The 16,070-nt window shown below is 39.2% G+C and overlaps 1 protein-coding gene across 4 annotated transcripts in view; it reads left to right on the forward strand.

Annotated features, from left to right (window-relative positions):
- LOC112983408 (histone-arginine methyltransferase CARM1-like) overlaps positions 1-16,070 on the forward strand; it is a 78,479-nt gene that overhangs the window by 11,148 nt on the left and 51,261 nt on the right. For 2 of the 4 annotated variants that reach the window (XM_064502069.1, XM_064502068.1), the window contains exon 2: positions 13,876-14,001. The exons of 1 other annotated variant lie outside the window; for it this stretch is intronic. In XM_064502069.1, coding sequence (XP_064358139.1) covers positions 13,876-14,001 — 126 coding nt within the window. The remainder of the gene's footprint in view (positions 1-13,875; positions 14,002-16,070) is intronic. One more of the 4 variants, XM_064502070.1, reaches the window with a different exon arrangement.

The raw sequence follows: 16,070 nt of genomic DNA on the forward strand, positions 1-16,070 counted from the left end.
AGAAGTCATTTAGCAAGTATTGATTAGAGGCACTAGTCTCTAAATTTAAGGTCAGCTTATTACCCTAATAATTTGGCTTGTTTATTGTTTGAGAAAAAGGTAAGAGAAAAATACTCTGAATTATGTAAGTCCTTTTGAAACTTTCATTTATTAATTCTTTTTTTCATTCATTGTGAGTGGATTTTTTTCCCTTGTTGCAAGAAAATGGCACTCTCATGTGTCACCTAACAGAGTAACTTTGCATTCTGAGATTAAAAGAAATCTAGGCCTCCATGTAGTTATACACTTACTTTTAAATTGCACAGGATTCAGGCTTGTATGCCTCGTTGAAGTTGCAGCCAGTTTGTGTAGTTTTATGCTGTTGTCATCAAAACAGTATCCTGAGACTTTTTATCTAAAGTGATAATAATGGTAAAGCCTTGAATTGGTGGAGTATTACGTACATAAAATGTCTAGCTGGGCAAGTCTTCATGGCTTGGATCTCTGCAGAACTTTCATTATATGATACAGCAGTCTTTTTAGACAGTTGGTGTGTGGTTATTCTTTATAGGAATCAAAGAGGGAGAATACTGCTTTGTCTGTATTAGAAGAAGAGATATGGTGCAGTGCTTGAATTTTAGACTACCTGCTGACTAGCTGTGTTGTGCCACCCTCCCTGGCCATGCTGTGCTGTCATCTAACAACGGCAGGGAGTGTTGTGGAGAAGAGGACTGGTTTGGACTGAGCATGCAAGACTGGTATATGGAGCTTTGCTCCCCAGCTTGCTTTCTTCATAAGGTAATGTCATGTTATTTCTGAGTCCTTTTTGCATTTGTTCACCATGTTTTGCCATTCTAAGAAAATGTAAGTTGTACGAATTTTTTTCCTACGGTTGTAATTTGGTTTAAGCATATGCATATCTGTCCTGATTTCCTGTAATAATAAGAGTTCCATGTTAAAAATGTTACGACTTCTCTAAAGTAGTACCCATTTTAAATGTTAAGAATGTTATTGTATTAGAACTAAAGCTCAACAATTACTGTTTTAAGTATCTGTTGTTCATTTAGAGCCTTCAAGGATATTTTTGCTGTTGAAGTAACAGTAGTCTAAGAAAAAAATTTCATGGCTGTTTTTTTTCCTGATGTGAACTCCAATAACTTTTTAAACCTATAGTTTTTAATTGGAAGTATAGTATTTCAAAACTTGTATAGTAAATACTAATAAATCACATATGGAAAAGCAGCTTCTTGACACACACTGTCATGGGATAAGATAATATAGTAATGTTGCTGTGTCTGATATACAATACCATTGTTCAGCTTGCGTGGAAATTCAGGTACCTCAGACCTGTTTTCCTTCATAAAGTCTGGGCTGATAAGAGAGATGCCTGATAAAGGGAAGATGCAGCTGGAATGGAAAAAAACTCCTGTACTTTAAAATCTACCCTAATCAAGAGTTTTTGCATCTGTGCTCCTGCTAGATTGTTTTCCCTTTCTGCAGACAAAGTGGGAAGGGTCTAGGTGAGAACTGTTTTCTGGCCGCTGGGCTTCTGCAGCTGAGCAATCCCCAGTGCAGTATTAATACAGCCTCCCTGCTTGGAGGGGCTTCTCCTCCGTTCCTGAGGCACCTGGCCCGTCCAAGGGCAAAGTCAGTGGCAGCTCGCCTGGGTGCTAAGCCACACGGCAGCTGCGTGATGGCATCAGAGGACTTGGATGACATGAAAAAGAAACAGAACCTAAAAGTTAGCAGGTACATAGGTGTAATACAGGGAGAGGGAAAAGGAAAGACAAGTTAATTTTGTGAAGGTTGGTTGGGAGCAATGGGCTATATCCTGAGTGCATTGCTGTATTCCTTGTAGTTCTTTTCTAGGGCCTCAGAAATGTAGAGAAGATCGTTTGGATCTGAGGTAGTTCTGCTCTTGTTTCCTTTCAACCACGTGAGCTTTGTATGTGTCCTTTGAGAGTAAAAAGTACTCTTCTGAAATGCTGAATCTTCCCTCAAAACTTAAGTTAAGGCTACTGTGTGATCAGTTATTCTGTAATCATAAATAACAAAGGCATTTTGGCCTTTAATCTTTCCAGCGTGAAAGTGTTAACATTCATCCCTGGATTTAAACAAGTTTGATACATAAGCTTGTACCATAGTTACATAGTACTGATTTGAAGGGTTTTTTCCTAAAAGTAACAGAGACTTCTTGCAATATATGGAAAGGACTTATTTTCATTATTGCTGAGCTTGAATGTCTTGTATGGAACTTAACGTGCCAATTAATACATGGGGAAAATATGTGCCAAATCCAGTGTCTGTCAATTGTATAATTTGAACAGAAGTTCTTTGTTAGGTGTTTGCAATTCACATCTGCATAGCTTCAGAAATCAGCTTGCAGGCAGGTAAGCTGAAAGCAAGTGTTCCATGGTAAATGCAAGACTTTTTACAGGCGTGTGTTTCAGGCGTGTATGTGCATCGAGTTGAGCTGTTGTTAGGTTCCTTTAATGGGGGGAAAATAAGTCAATTTTTAATACAGAAAAGAAAAGAAATGAACATCAACTCTTTATTTAGCTATGTTTACATACTCTTTAATTTTTTTATTCTAACAATATAAGTGTATTCTCAGATAAAAATAGTTTTCTTTCTAGTATGACAATATTGTCTGTTTCTTATCCTTGTTTAAATATCTGGGACATTCAGAAGGAGAAGAAAGACAAAATCATGGGGGCTTTCTAATAGTCTTGGGTTTTTTTCCATTTTAATATGCAAAGCTGTTACTGAACCAAGCTCCACTTCAACTAGAACGTCCCAGCATTACAAGCATACTTAGAAGTCCATATGTTGACTTCTAATCAATTTTAAAGGCATGCTTTCAAACTTGTAACTTTCCTAGAAATGCAAATAACATGTCTTCTGATGTCTCACCTAGTAGCATAATACTCACTTTGTTTTTAAGGCCCTATTTCTTTTTAGAATTTTAAACAGAGTATTTTTGTTTCTAAATCTCATTTCTAACCTTAAAGACCTTTTTTTGCACAGTGAGAGCTTTTCTCCAATGGGTTTCTCTCTCCTGTTTACAATGAAAATGTGAGCCCTTTTACAGACTGTCTTGGCATATGGTTCCAGATGTGTGTCTCAATATGTAAGCTAACATAGGGCCCAAATGGGTATGAAACTTTTAAATGTGAGGATGAGAAAGTTGAGTGTGTCACAGAGAATCTCTGGCCTCTGCAAGAGTGGAAAAGCAGTGCTTATCAGCAATGTTTCTGACCCCCTTGGTGCAGTGATAGCTACCATGCTTACAAAAATTTTCTGTTGTTGTTGACTATTGTAGTTATTTACAGTGGGCTGTGGTATTCAGTGTGATAGAAAAGCAACAAATTGAAATAATCATACTGATTCTATACGCTGAGTTTGAAGTGCTCTATTTTCTTTCTCCATTTTAACCAGAACAGAACACCAGTTTTTCCCTCATTAGTCAAATACTTCTGCAGGGCATGACATTGGCTGCCTTTTTTTATTGCCTCCACACCAAAATGCAAAGTCTGATGCTTTTCTGTCATTCATTATTGTTTTGACAGAGCATTGTGCTGCCTGTCTGTCAGGGTGAAGAAAGTTCTCTACAGATCTATATATGATATATATATTTTTACTGATGCCCATGTTGCATTATAAAGTTTATGGGCTACCAAGAGACAAGATCCCAGCTTCTGGGTGTTTGCCCTCTTTTCCCTACAGATCAAAAAAATGCATGAGCAATGTCCACAGAAGCTCCAGCGGAAGTGTGGAATATTCCAAGCTAGGAGGCAATTGATTTCTCTGGATTTAGAACATAGCCAAAATATATTAATTGCAGTTGGAAACTGATACATGACAGAGGACAATGAGTGAGAGAACTTGGAGTGAATCATTGAATTCATTCCAAAATGGCTGTGAGCTCATAATCAGTGTAAAATGAAGATTATAGGAAGATTCAAGTGAGAACTTGAAAGTGTCTGAGCCATATTCCATTCTTTTAACAAACTCTTAAAATTCTGTTAATACATTATTTGTTTACCTAATACTATTATGAATAGCACTTCAAGATTAGTAAATGTTAAAAGGACTGGCATGTTTTTATATTTACTTTAAGATATGCATTCCCATTTATAACATTCCTCCTATAATTTCAGCTGGAAAAGTAACATTTTCAGTGTTTTTTTTTGACAAAATATTTGCTGAATCATGGTTGGCAAATTATGGCTACTGATTAAAAAATTTTTTTTAATTCACTCTGCAAGTAAAATGGAAGTAAGAATGGATTATAGGAGGGCACTTGTATGTCAGCATAGGTTTCTGCACTTTGCTGTATGTTAATCATCCTCTGTGAACAAATGTTTTAAAAATGATTACAGTGTGAGCTGTTTATAAGCTGGATTAAAATTGTGTTGCAAACAAATGGCTTAAATCAAAAGGAAAAAAGATCTCACCTTATGTCTTTGTGTAAATAATAGTTATGGCTCACTACTACAGCTGTTTAGACTATTTTGACTATCTAGAAGAAATATGTACAGTCAGATTGGGACTGTATAGTGCTTTTTTTTTTTTTTCAGGTTTACTTAGGCAACCCTTGACTTCCTTTTGTTTTCTTCTTTCTGCAAGAGTGTGTTAATTTTGTTATCCTTTTGCATGCAAAGTCTGTTTTGTCCAGCTGTCTCATGCTGCTTGGCACTTAATCTGCAATGGTACTGAAACAGGAGCTCTTGTCTTTGCTATTTATTTGTCCAATGCTTAGTATAATTGCCTTTCACTGGAGTTTTCTTCTGTTGCACACAACCACTTTGGTTGATGAAAGTGATCAGATTTCAAGTGTATGATACTCTATAAATGTGCAGTATTTTCTTAACTGTATTAGTGCCTGTGAGTCCCACTTGAACTGCGGGATAGTGGAATGTAGCATTTTTCTAAAATGCAAATAACATGCAAAAAGCTTTTTGTACTGAGAACATGTAGCTGTCTCCAGTCTTTCTGTTCTGTACGGTTTTGTTTTTGTCTTTGTACTTTCTCTTCACCTCTCCCTTTCTTTTGCTGCTCCAGCTTTTCTAAAAGCAGCTAAAGGTTGGGAAAAGCAGGGAGTTGGTTTTTTTAAAATATATACACATCATGGGACCATTGCTGCTCCGTGTGTGTATTTGTGCATAGGTGAGTAGAGAGACTATAGAAAGCAATAAGAATATTTTCTCATTTTGTAATGAACAGGAAAGGTGCCATTTCTGTGTGTGGAAGCTGTGTACTTTAAAGGTATCACTGAAAGCAGCAGTTTTGCTGCATCTTTAATGCTGAGATTTAATATTTCTTTTGTCAAATAATGGAGTTTTTGTTTTGTTTGTTTTTTCTCTTCTAAACTGTTTCGTGGCATCAGAATTCACTAGTGACTTTTATTAGGTGGAGGGACAAGATACAAAAAGACTGCGGAAAAGAACTGATCAGTCATCAGGGTGATTGGGTTCAGGAGGTTTTCTGGCTATCGGTATAATATCCAGCTGTATTCTTAAGTTTCCAATTGGCTTCAGACAGGAATTTATGAGCACATTCATACTTGCTTTAGATTGTGATTTTTCTGATGATTTCTCGTAAATGAATTTTAACCATGGGGTGATATAATTAATTTATGGTTTTGGTCAGCACTGAAATTCTCTTGTGGACAAATCTAGAGCACTGTATTTTATGAGTTTTTTTTTTTTTTGAGGGGTTGCAGTCCTCTGTTTAATTAGCCTATGACCATCTGAGAGACTCCAGTCTGCTTTCAGCTGTACTCATGCTCCGAAGACTCTGTTTACTGGGAACTTTAACAGATCATTTGCCTGTGTTGAGTCTGTTGAAACTTTAACTGTCCTTTAGTTCAACTTGCTTGTCGAACTGATTCTTTTATAGCCATAAATTTGGGTCTTACTTCAGTAATCACTGAAGATTGCTAATACCTCTGTAGAATTTAAGAGGCGAAGTACCTTTTCCTTCAGTCTGTCTCAAACAGGATTAGTTCAGAAATGTCAAAAATATTTGGAGTTAAACTTTGTTGGCATGCAGTATGATTGCTGACTGCGCTGGTAACGAGATGTTCTGCAGGCAGGTATTTTTCTCCAGAAGAGGGTAGGCTGTAATTCTTAAACAGATTATTCAAAATATGTTTTTCTAATCCCCAATAGGATATGTGATACGGGCAAACGATGCATCTGTTGTTTCTGGTATTAGATCCTGGGGGAACTAGTACCTTTTCCTGTTCATTTTTGAGTTTATTTCTTAATCATACACTTCTAAGTAACTTAGGGTTGCCTGATTGGTTTTCCAGAAGTGTTTTGGGAGTGAGAAAGGAGATTGTGTAAGGAGTTCTCACTTTGTGCAGGATTTATTAGGCACCTTTGAGGCTCTCTGCAGAAGACTGTCTTTTCCCATTTCTGGGGAAAGTTTAGGATCCTAAACAAACAAGCACTTCTGCTTTTTTTGCATATGAGTCTAAAGCAAGCTAAAGTAGATACAGTGTAAATACCTTCCTTTTATGATAAAGTTGTGTCACTTGTGTTTGGTTGTGAGGTGGTTTTGTGGTTAAGGTACAGGATTATTAAATGTTAGGTCTGTGCTTTGCTGTTCTGCAGAATTTTTCTAGGGACCTGGAAAGTTACAGTTGTTCTTCATGTCATAACTGGTCTGATGAATACTGTCTCACAGGAGCACCATGAGGCTTAATTCAGACGTGGTGATAAAGCCCTTTGAGAGGTTCTCATGACTATAGCCTCTCTGAATAAAACAAATTTATCCATAAAGAGCAGAAGTGAAGAAGCATAGTTTTCCTTGAATTGATTTGCTTTGTTCACATCCACCCTTGCTTTTTTTTCATCCTTTCCTGCTGTCACTCAGGAGCGTTCTCCTTGCCTGTCTCCCAGTCCTTTTTGTGATACCTCAAAATTACTCCACTCGACGAGTAAGACTCCTGTGTCTCCCACTCATGTCCCTCAGCCGTGGTTGACTCTGGAGTTGACTCTAGAACACAAACCAAGAAGAAAACATGTGTTTAGCATGTCTCAGACTTTCCATGAGCAAGAATGGCACACTGGGCCTCTCATATTTACTCAGCCACCCTTTTTATACAACTTGCAGGACACCAGTTTTGGTATGTCAGCCAGATTTGGTTTAAATCAGGCAAAGAATTCAAAAATTACATGGGAAAATAGGATTGCCAGTCAGCACTGACCACTGGCCAGTTTGGTATGATTGTAATGTGATCACTGTAACTGTACCTTGGCAAATTAAAGTAGAATAGATGGATAGTTACAATCCATACAGGCAGCACAAATATATATATAATATATATATATATATTTTATAAATACCCATTTTTAGAAGCAGATAAATGGAAATAAACATAAAATCATTTCAGTATATCTGGCTGCATGTTTAGATCAATGCCCAAAAGTTTTGATTTGTGGTGGTGTTTTTCCCCTTCATTTTTTTCTCTTAAGGTACTTCCCAGTTATTGACTTGGCAACAAACTTCCCAGTGGCACATCTGGGGGGGGCCAGCACATGCTATATTCTTATGGTTACTTTGCCAGAACAGGGTTGCAGTCCACACTGTGTTTTTCTTTTAGACAGACATCCATGTTTAGCATTCTGTTTAACTTCAGATCACGCTCATCTCCAAGGATTACTGATCTCTGACATAAACAAGCAGCAGCCTTAAGGCTCTTGCCAAACTTTTGACCACCTTCCACCTCTGGAAATGGTGCTTTCTCCGGGCTGGGCATCGCCTTTGCCCTGAAGTAGGCAGCACCTGTGAATGGCAACCCCATAGTCTGACTGTCCTGGAAACAAGTTAGTATCCATTGTGAGATAAAGTGTTTTTCATGCTTCACAGGATGGTGGTCAGTTTTCACTTATAGGAACTTGAATTTTAGATTTACATGTGTTAATTTGGGATTACACTTTGTGTAACATGAATAGGATTAATGAAGTCAATGCATTACTGCTTCTGTTCTCAAAACATGGGGATAATGGATTTGCTTTGGAATGGCTGGCTGTTAACACAGCTGTTGAGCAACCCTGTGACAACTATTTAAGGAGCTGTTTAGTCTAAAATAATCACCATAAAGATAATGTGTATTTGTTTTCAATTCAAAGGAGTTTCTTCTTCATTATTCTAATGCAGCAAACTTCTGAAAGTTATTTTCATGAACACCCATATAATCAGCATTTATTTAGATTCTTTGAGTAGTTGTTCTAATGACCGTGTAACCTGATGAAAAGGTTGAACTGTTTAACATAAAATTAAAAGCACTCCATATTAGGACTTGAATAGAAAGAAAAAAAAAAGATGTTTCTGTCCTGCTGTGCACAGACTTATTCCATAATAAAGTTGCAATTAGTATGTAGCCTGAACATAAAATATACTCTGAAGATAAACATACAGGCATTTTGGTTGAATATTTTATTATGTCTGTGTGGAATGTTATCAGGCACACTCTGTCCAACACAGTTTTCTGTGCTGTTTTCAAAAGAGCAGTCTTTTCCTCTATTTGGAACTCACACATGAAATAAGGTAACATTTTATCCTTATTTTTCATGTAAAGTGTCAAATGCAAAAATCATTCCCAGGTAAATCAGGGCATTTTACTAGTCAAAGTCAAGATCTGAGTTCTCTTAGACGTCTAGGTGTGTGTACTGAGAACTGATCAAAGCCTGGTGATACCAATGTAACATCAGTACGAGATCAAGCCCATGTTTCAGGTTTTGAAAGAATAATATAATCAATGGCAGCTTTGTCTGAAGCAATCTTGAAGTAGTGGAGTTCAAGATCTTGAGGAGAGAGAGGAAGGAGGGTAGCAGAGTATAAATTGTGGACTTCAGGAGAGCAGACTTTGGCCTGATTGGAGAACTGGTAGGTAGGATCACATGCAAAGCAACTCAGCAGTGTGAAGAAGTTCAAGAGAGCTGACAGGTCTCTAAGGACCTTCAGCTAAGCATCTTCCATGCACTGATGCTCAAGAGAATGAGGAAAAACCAGGAGACCAGTTTGACTAAATAGGGAACTCATGACTCAGCTCCAGGGCAAAACCAACATATACAGGAGCAGCAGGGACAGAGTACAAACGAGAAATTTTAGAAGCCTTGCCCTGGCCTGAAGGGTTGGGTGTTAGGAAAGCCAAAGCTCAGTTAGACTTGAAAATAACAAGGGTTGTCAAACTCAACAAGAAAAGCTACATTAGCAGTAAGAAAAATGAAAAAAAAAAAAAGAAGGTTTCAGCCTGCTTCTTAATGGGGTGATGATAGCAGGCATAGATATGGCTGAGGTACTTAATGCCTGCTTTGCCTCAGTATTCATCAACAAGGCTTGCCAGGTCTTGGAGCCTGGCAATGGTACAAGGACGAGAGGAACTAGCTTGAAGAAGATAGAGATCTCTTAATAAGTGTCACCCCACAGAAATCTGTCGACCCAGTGGGGTGCATCTCAGAGTGTTGAGAGAGCTGTGTGGTGTCGTTGTGAAACAACTGTTTCTCATCTTTGAAAGGTCACTGAGATTGAGGGAGGTCCCTGATGAATGGAAAGAGGCAAATGTTGCATCTGTCTTTGAAAGGGGCAGGAAAGATCATCTGGAGAGCTTCAGGCAGGTCATCCCTGCTTTGGGAAAGTAGGGAAACAAATTTTCCTGGAAACCATTTCCAAGTAAATAGTATAATAAGGTGGGAATAGCTGGCACAATTGTACCAAGGTAAATTATCCTTGGCCCACCTGTTTGCTTACTATAATGAAATGTCTACATATGTGTGAGGAGAGAGTAGGAAATATTGTCTGCTTCGATTTCAGCAAGGCTTTTGATGGTTTTCCACAGCATCCTTGTATCCCGGTTGGGATGTTATGGTTACCTTGGTTGATAGGTGTGTGAAATCCTGGCAGCTTTATCAGGCTTAAAGATTAGTGGTTAATGGGTGGTATTCTTCCTGGAGGCTGGTTATCGGTACTGTGGGGGTATATTCTGGGACCTGTTGTGCTTCATCTAGAAGAGGACATGAAATGCACCCTCTTCAAGTTTGTAGATGGTGCCAAACTGGGGAGAGCAGTCAATATGCTGGAGGGCAGAGCTGCCATCCAGGGACCGAACTGGTGGAGGAAGGGGCCAGCAGGCCCCCGGTGAGATCTGGTGAGGACCAAGGCGAGCCCTGCCTTGGGCCAGCAGAGCCTGGCAGCACTGGGGGCCAGGGGCAGCTCTGCAGAGCAGCCCTGGGGCTGGCGGCAGTGAGTGGGGCAGGGGTAGCCTGTGCTGGGCAGTACCGAGGGTGGCAGTGTCCTGGGCCGTGGGGGTAGGCCCGGGCAGTAGCTCAAGGGAAGTGATTATTCTCCTCAACTCAGCATGTGGAGACTGCGCCTAGATACCACATGCAGTTTTGGCTGCCCAGTACAGAAAAAGCATTGATAAACTGGAGCGAGGAGGGTATGGAGTGTGACCAAGGTGATCAGGGCTGGAGCACAGGCCCTGCGAGGAGGGTCTGAGGGATCTGGGTTGTTTTGCCTGGAGGAGGAGCAGCTTGAGGAGGACTCAGCCTCGGTACACACAGGGAGGTCGTGGAGAAGATGGAACCAGGGTCTCCACTGAGATGGCCGGTGGGAGAGTGCGACAATGGTGTCACTAAAGAAGAGTCCTGTTGCCCGTGAAAGTAGAAGCACATTAGGCAGCTATTAGTATTTACTTCTTCTGAACCCAGACATAAGTACATTAATATAGCATAGCTGTATTAACGTTTTTACACCCAATGGCCCCATAAAGATTAGTATTGGCATTGCTAGTAACAGGCCACAGGCCTTCTGCTGACTGTGCATGGCTCCAATCCTGGCCTGTTCAGCTTATTCTCAGCTTGTTATGGGAACTTGATGTGTGAACTGGAGCTTGGTAGCAGGTATCTCTGGCTATGGTTTACCATTTAAGTGTGGGATAACAGTAAGGGCCTTGAAAATAAGGGCATGGGGATGGGACGTTACGAAAATGGAGGAGGTTCTGATAGGATGTAAGAAAACTTTTTCACTGCAAGGACTGAAATGCTTGCATGAAATTATGAAATTTCTGAAGCATTGAAGCACTGAAAAGGGGTGCCCAGAGAAGTTGTGCTGTCTCCATCCTCAGAGGTTTTCAAGACCCAACCGGGTAAAGCCCTCAGCAACCTGATCTGATTTGATAGTTGACCCTGCTTTGAGCGTAAGGTAAGACTAGAGCCCTGCCAAAATTGCCTCCAGCCTGAATTATTCTGTGATTCTATGAATAGTCTTGAGGGTCCATCTGAAGCTTTTGTAAGGATGATTTTTCTTGTAGCTGGGCAGGTGGAAAAATAATTTTAGGATAGCTGGTACATTTTTAGAAGTTCCACTGGTTAAGCTTATTTACAAATTGCCTGCCATCACTCAGAACAGTATGAATGAAAAGAGACATATGCAGGTAAAAAGACAATGTATATATGTGTTTTTATGAAGACAGTGTGAACTGCAACTGGGTTGATTCGCTCCTGTATTGCTTGTATAGAGAGCATTTCCCTTTTACACTTAGATTTAGTGTTTACTCAGTACTAGATGTTTTAAATAGGTGATGCAATATATGTGAACTTTTAAAGAGGTACATGGCTATTGGTGGAAGCAAACATTGCGTTTTGGGAAATGTGAAAAGACAGGGCCCTGAGCTGGAATACAAGAAGTGCACATGCTGACCTCTTTGCAGACCTATAAAATCCTTTGGCAAATTCTAGCAAGCCCATATGGCTGTGGGACTGCAGCATGTGGTGTGCAAGAAGAGGCTGAGGGAGCAGGTTTTGTTCAGCTGAGGGAATAGAGGGATAAGTGTGTGTGGGGTCTAATTGCCATCCGTTAAAGAGGCAGTGGTCACAGGCTGTAGCAGGGAGAATTCTAACTAGAGATTAAAAAAGTTCCAGTGAGGGTGTTAAGCCTTGGAACCCAAAAAGACAAAGAGCGATTGGGAATAGCAGGTCTACTGACGTATTTGTTACAGCATTTTGGAAAGTGGTGGAGGTTAATTCACAGGAGGTTAATTCCTCCTTCCCCCTGCTTTTTGGTTAGTTCTGCCTTTGGTTACTATGTTAAACTCACAACAGAGAGGAAGTTTTAACATTGAGAAGAGAGTTGTATGTGTCAACTGAATTATAAACTTAACTCTTAAATGTATGAATATGAAATGCTTCCTTCACAGAGAAACTGTCATTTCCCAGGTCTCAGGCCTATGAACCATGAACCATGGGTGCAAACATTGCAAAGATAACAGTGTGGATTGAATCCTAGAAGTTACTGTTAATACTATGGAAGGAATCCTCAAGCTGTGGAAAACTAGTTGGCTGTATAGCTACTTTAGACCTGCCCTAGGGGAAGTGTAAAGCTAGTGTGCCTTTAATTAGTTCACAAGCATAAATTACAGAAGAGGCTACAAATATAGGTGAATGTGTGGATGTAAGAGTAAGCTAGTTCAGATGGGACACATCTCCTTTCTTGACCACCTTTTCTGCATGATTAAGGCTTGCTTGAAATAGTATCTTACAGTGGCTTTCTGTTCTGTTCACTTTTCATCACAGCAGATGCTGTGAAATGTGAGGCTTAGAAAATGCATTGACTATGGTATATGTCTATGTATGCCTTATCCTTTCTCTCTGTGCTCCTTTTGAACACTGTTAGCAAAGTAACATGGCTCAGCAATGTATAGTTAGCTTTCTACTGAACTTTTCTACTGAAATTTTATATTAATAATTTATTTACTGCCTCTTGCATTTCAGCCCACCTCTTTCCCTTCATTCTGGCTTCCCTTCAGCTTTTCTCTTTCGTGTTCTGTAGCCTATTGCAGTATATCCTCTTTCTGTGTCACTGTCAATTTTTGTACTTTTGCTGTAAGTTCTCTTTTTGTCTGTGTTTTTCCTTAAGCCTTTTGCTCTTTTCTGTTTTGTTTTTCTTTTCTTCACTTCTATTCACAAAGATAAAATGTGCTTGGGAAAAGCAGTACTGAGCACTTCTTGTAAGTAGAGTGGACTAAAGGGAATGAAAGAATGGTCCAAGGAAATGGAATCCTGGAGCTTTGCTGCTTCAGGGGTCAAGATATATATAATGCAAATGTGACATTATTTGACGTCTTTGCCTTTTGTAGCCCATGTCCATGGCAGCCGTAAGCATAAAGTTTCCCAACCTATTTCAGGTTTCTGGAAGTGAGAATGTGGTTTCTGTTTGGTTTGCTCATGCAGTTGCCTCCTGACAGCTGCAAGGCTGATAATGAGACAGTGCGTGCTGATTTGTTACATGGCTTAAGCCTCTGATACTGGATCCCCTTCCACAAGGAGCACAGTATGCAGACTTACCCTCTGCTGCTCCTGTTCCTAGCTCTAAAGTACTTACATGGTGTTCTTCATCCAAAAAATTGCATTGTTATGTCTCACACGGTAGGTTTATTGATGGTAGGCAGATATGTACTGTGTGCTTCACCGAAAAAAGCTGGTTTAGTTAATAGAATTGATTCCTGACTCTTCTCCATGCCATTCCATGTGCCAGAGTGGCATCTCCAGAGGTTATCGGGACGTGTGCCCATAGGATTGCATCTGCAAAAGAATTAGAAAAATTGTACATTTAAGACTTAGGTGGGATCCAGGTTGTCCACCCTCTGAGGATGGGACAGCTTCAAGAGAACTGTGGTGTATGGATGATAAGTGGGATGGATTTTTGCAAAACCGTGGGTCACTGTGGAAAATCGGCTTAAGAATCAACATGATAGAGAAGACATATTTCCCCTAAATTGTGCACTTCAGATACAAGCTCAGGCTATATTTTGTTAATCAAGGGAGACATCTAGTTCTATTTGTGGTTTTGTTTTTAACTGCTACTAAAGTATTTTTTTCCCTTCAGCTGATGGAGTCTGTGTGTTTAAATGCTTGGTTAACAGAGACACTGAATACTGTCGTTTAGGAAAAGAGTCTGTGTTAATTACGCTGGGATACAACAGTGCCTTGCTCCAATTCAAGTCACAAGCTGGTAAGTGTATCTTGCACTTGTGAGTATCTTCTCTTTCCTGCCATGCTGCTATATTGGTAAAGTTTACTTTTAAATATGCTGTCTTCTACCTCTGTTGCTGGCTATTTAAATGTTACATTTTTGTTATGATGATCATAATTTGTGCAACTTCATTTGCCTCTGTCCCATTCCAACCATCTTCTTTGCAGTGCAGACTTTTCAGATAGCAGACATAAGTTTTTACAAAACAGCTGCAGATTCTTTTTTTGAAGAAAGCGACTGCAGGTAACAAGTATGACTTAACTGCATAACCTGTAATACTTGGTGAATGTATTGATTCATGTGTGCAATCTGCCAGTTACTGCTCTTCGGTCAGAAATTGTCTTACAGACAATTAGTCATCAGACAGTAGTTCATGGAACAGTGTAACGTACACCTGGAGTTCATGGGATAAGTACTCTGTGTGTAGTCAAGCTGCAAGAAACTCATTCTGTTATAGAAACATAGCAATATTTTAGTAGAATGTGGAGATCTTTATTTTTACAGCTCCCCCAATGTCGTCTCTTGTAACTAGCCAGTTATTCTGAGTAGCCTGCATTGTAGCTACACTATTTCAAAATGAGTTGTGCCTATCAGCAATACACTGCTTCCTATGTAAGAATAACAATCAGTTCTTATATCGCAGCCTATATCAGTAGGCCTGGCTGGTATAATTATTCCCGTTTTATATTGTGTGAAAACAGAGGCATACAGCACTTAGATTTAATTTTTGGCAGCCTATTTAAAGACATACATGTTACAAAATATCAGGAGCTGACAAGCTGGATGTATATGGATTGGTGCAGTAAGTTGCTACCACATTTGAATGTCGCACAGTGTGTCACACACATGTACATGCATTCCAAATTGCACTCCAGTAGAAAATAGAGTTTTTAGACTCATGTCATTTTTCGGTTGGATACCAAGTCTCGGGAACCTTTAAAATCCTGCCTAGTGTTTCATCTGTATCCCTCAGGAAAAATTATTCACATTTTTAATCTCTTACTTTACTGAAACAATATCAGTGTAGCCTAAAAATGACTGTTGGTGGGTGGTTTTTTTAATTTATTTATCTGAGTAGCATAGTTCAATATTGTGTTCCATCAAGTTGTTTCTTTTGAGACTACAATTCAGTATTGTCTCTTAGACTCACATCAAAATTAAGGAGATAATTGAGATTAGATTGTTTAGAGATTTATTAGCTCATTGCTTAGATAATTAATAACTAATAATTAAGGAATCAGCTAGGCAAGTTTTTCTTTAATCTTTGTTTTGCATTCTCTACCATGTCTTACTTAACTAGGAAGGTCCTAATTCCTAAAGGCACTGTTAGTTTGGGATCCCCAAGCAAAAGAAGTTTCTCTTAGTTCTCTTCCCTGCCTTTGCAAACAAATGTTTGAAAAATACAGCTAATTGCAGCCCAGTTTGTATTTTTCCTAAGAGTGGATTGAATATTAATTGGTATGTTCAGCCCCTGTTTAGCCCTATTGTTTGGTGATTTGTTTTTATAGCCATATATTATGAAATAGATAAAAAATAAGATAAGTCTCTTAATTTATCAGTTCTCATTGGTTGTAACATGACAAAATAGAATGTTTTCGACATTCTATTCTATTTTTTCCATGTTCTATTCCACATTCTGTTCTATTTTCCAGGGAAAAATAAAGTGAAAAGATTTGTCAGTCCATGCAACAGCTCACTGACAAAACTGCAGGAATATAACTGATAGGTCCAAGTAAAGTCTGGTCAGATTAGATGATGAATCTGTTGGTATCAAAGGTAACATGTTGGCTGATGCTTTAAGCTGGAAGTTATTGGTAGGATATTTTTTCCCCAGTGCCATGAGAAGTGCTTACTGGTACCTTCTTCTGTGTATTATACTGTGTTATACCAAATAGTGCCTAGTCTTGCGAAACTTACCTGTTCTACGAAGAAGGCAAGGCCATGGAGCATAAGTGAGCCTTCTGTTGTTTGCTATGTGTGAGTGTAAACATTAGTCTCAGTTTTATGTACATGCAAATGTGTGTGCATGTGTGTATGTGTAGATGTAT

This window comes from Dromaius novaehollandiae, chromosome Z (genome assembly GCF_036370855.1).
Source record: "Dromaius novaehollandiae isolate bDroNov1 chromosome Z, bDroNov1.hap1, whole genome shotgun sequence".
Lineage (NCBI taxonomy): Eukaryota > Metazoa > Chordata > Aves > Casuariiformes > Dromaiidae > Dromaius > Dromaius novaehollandiae.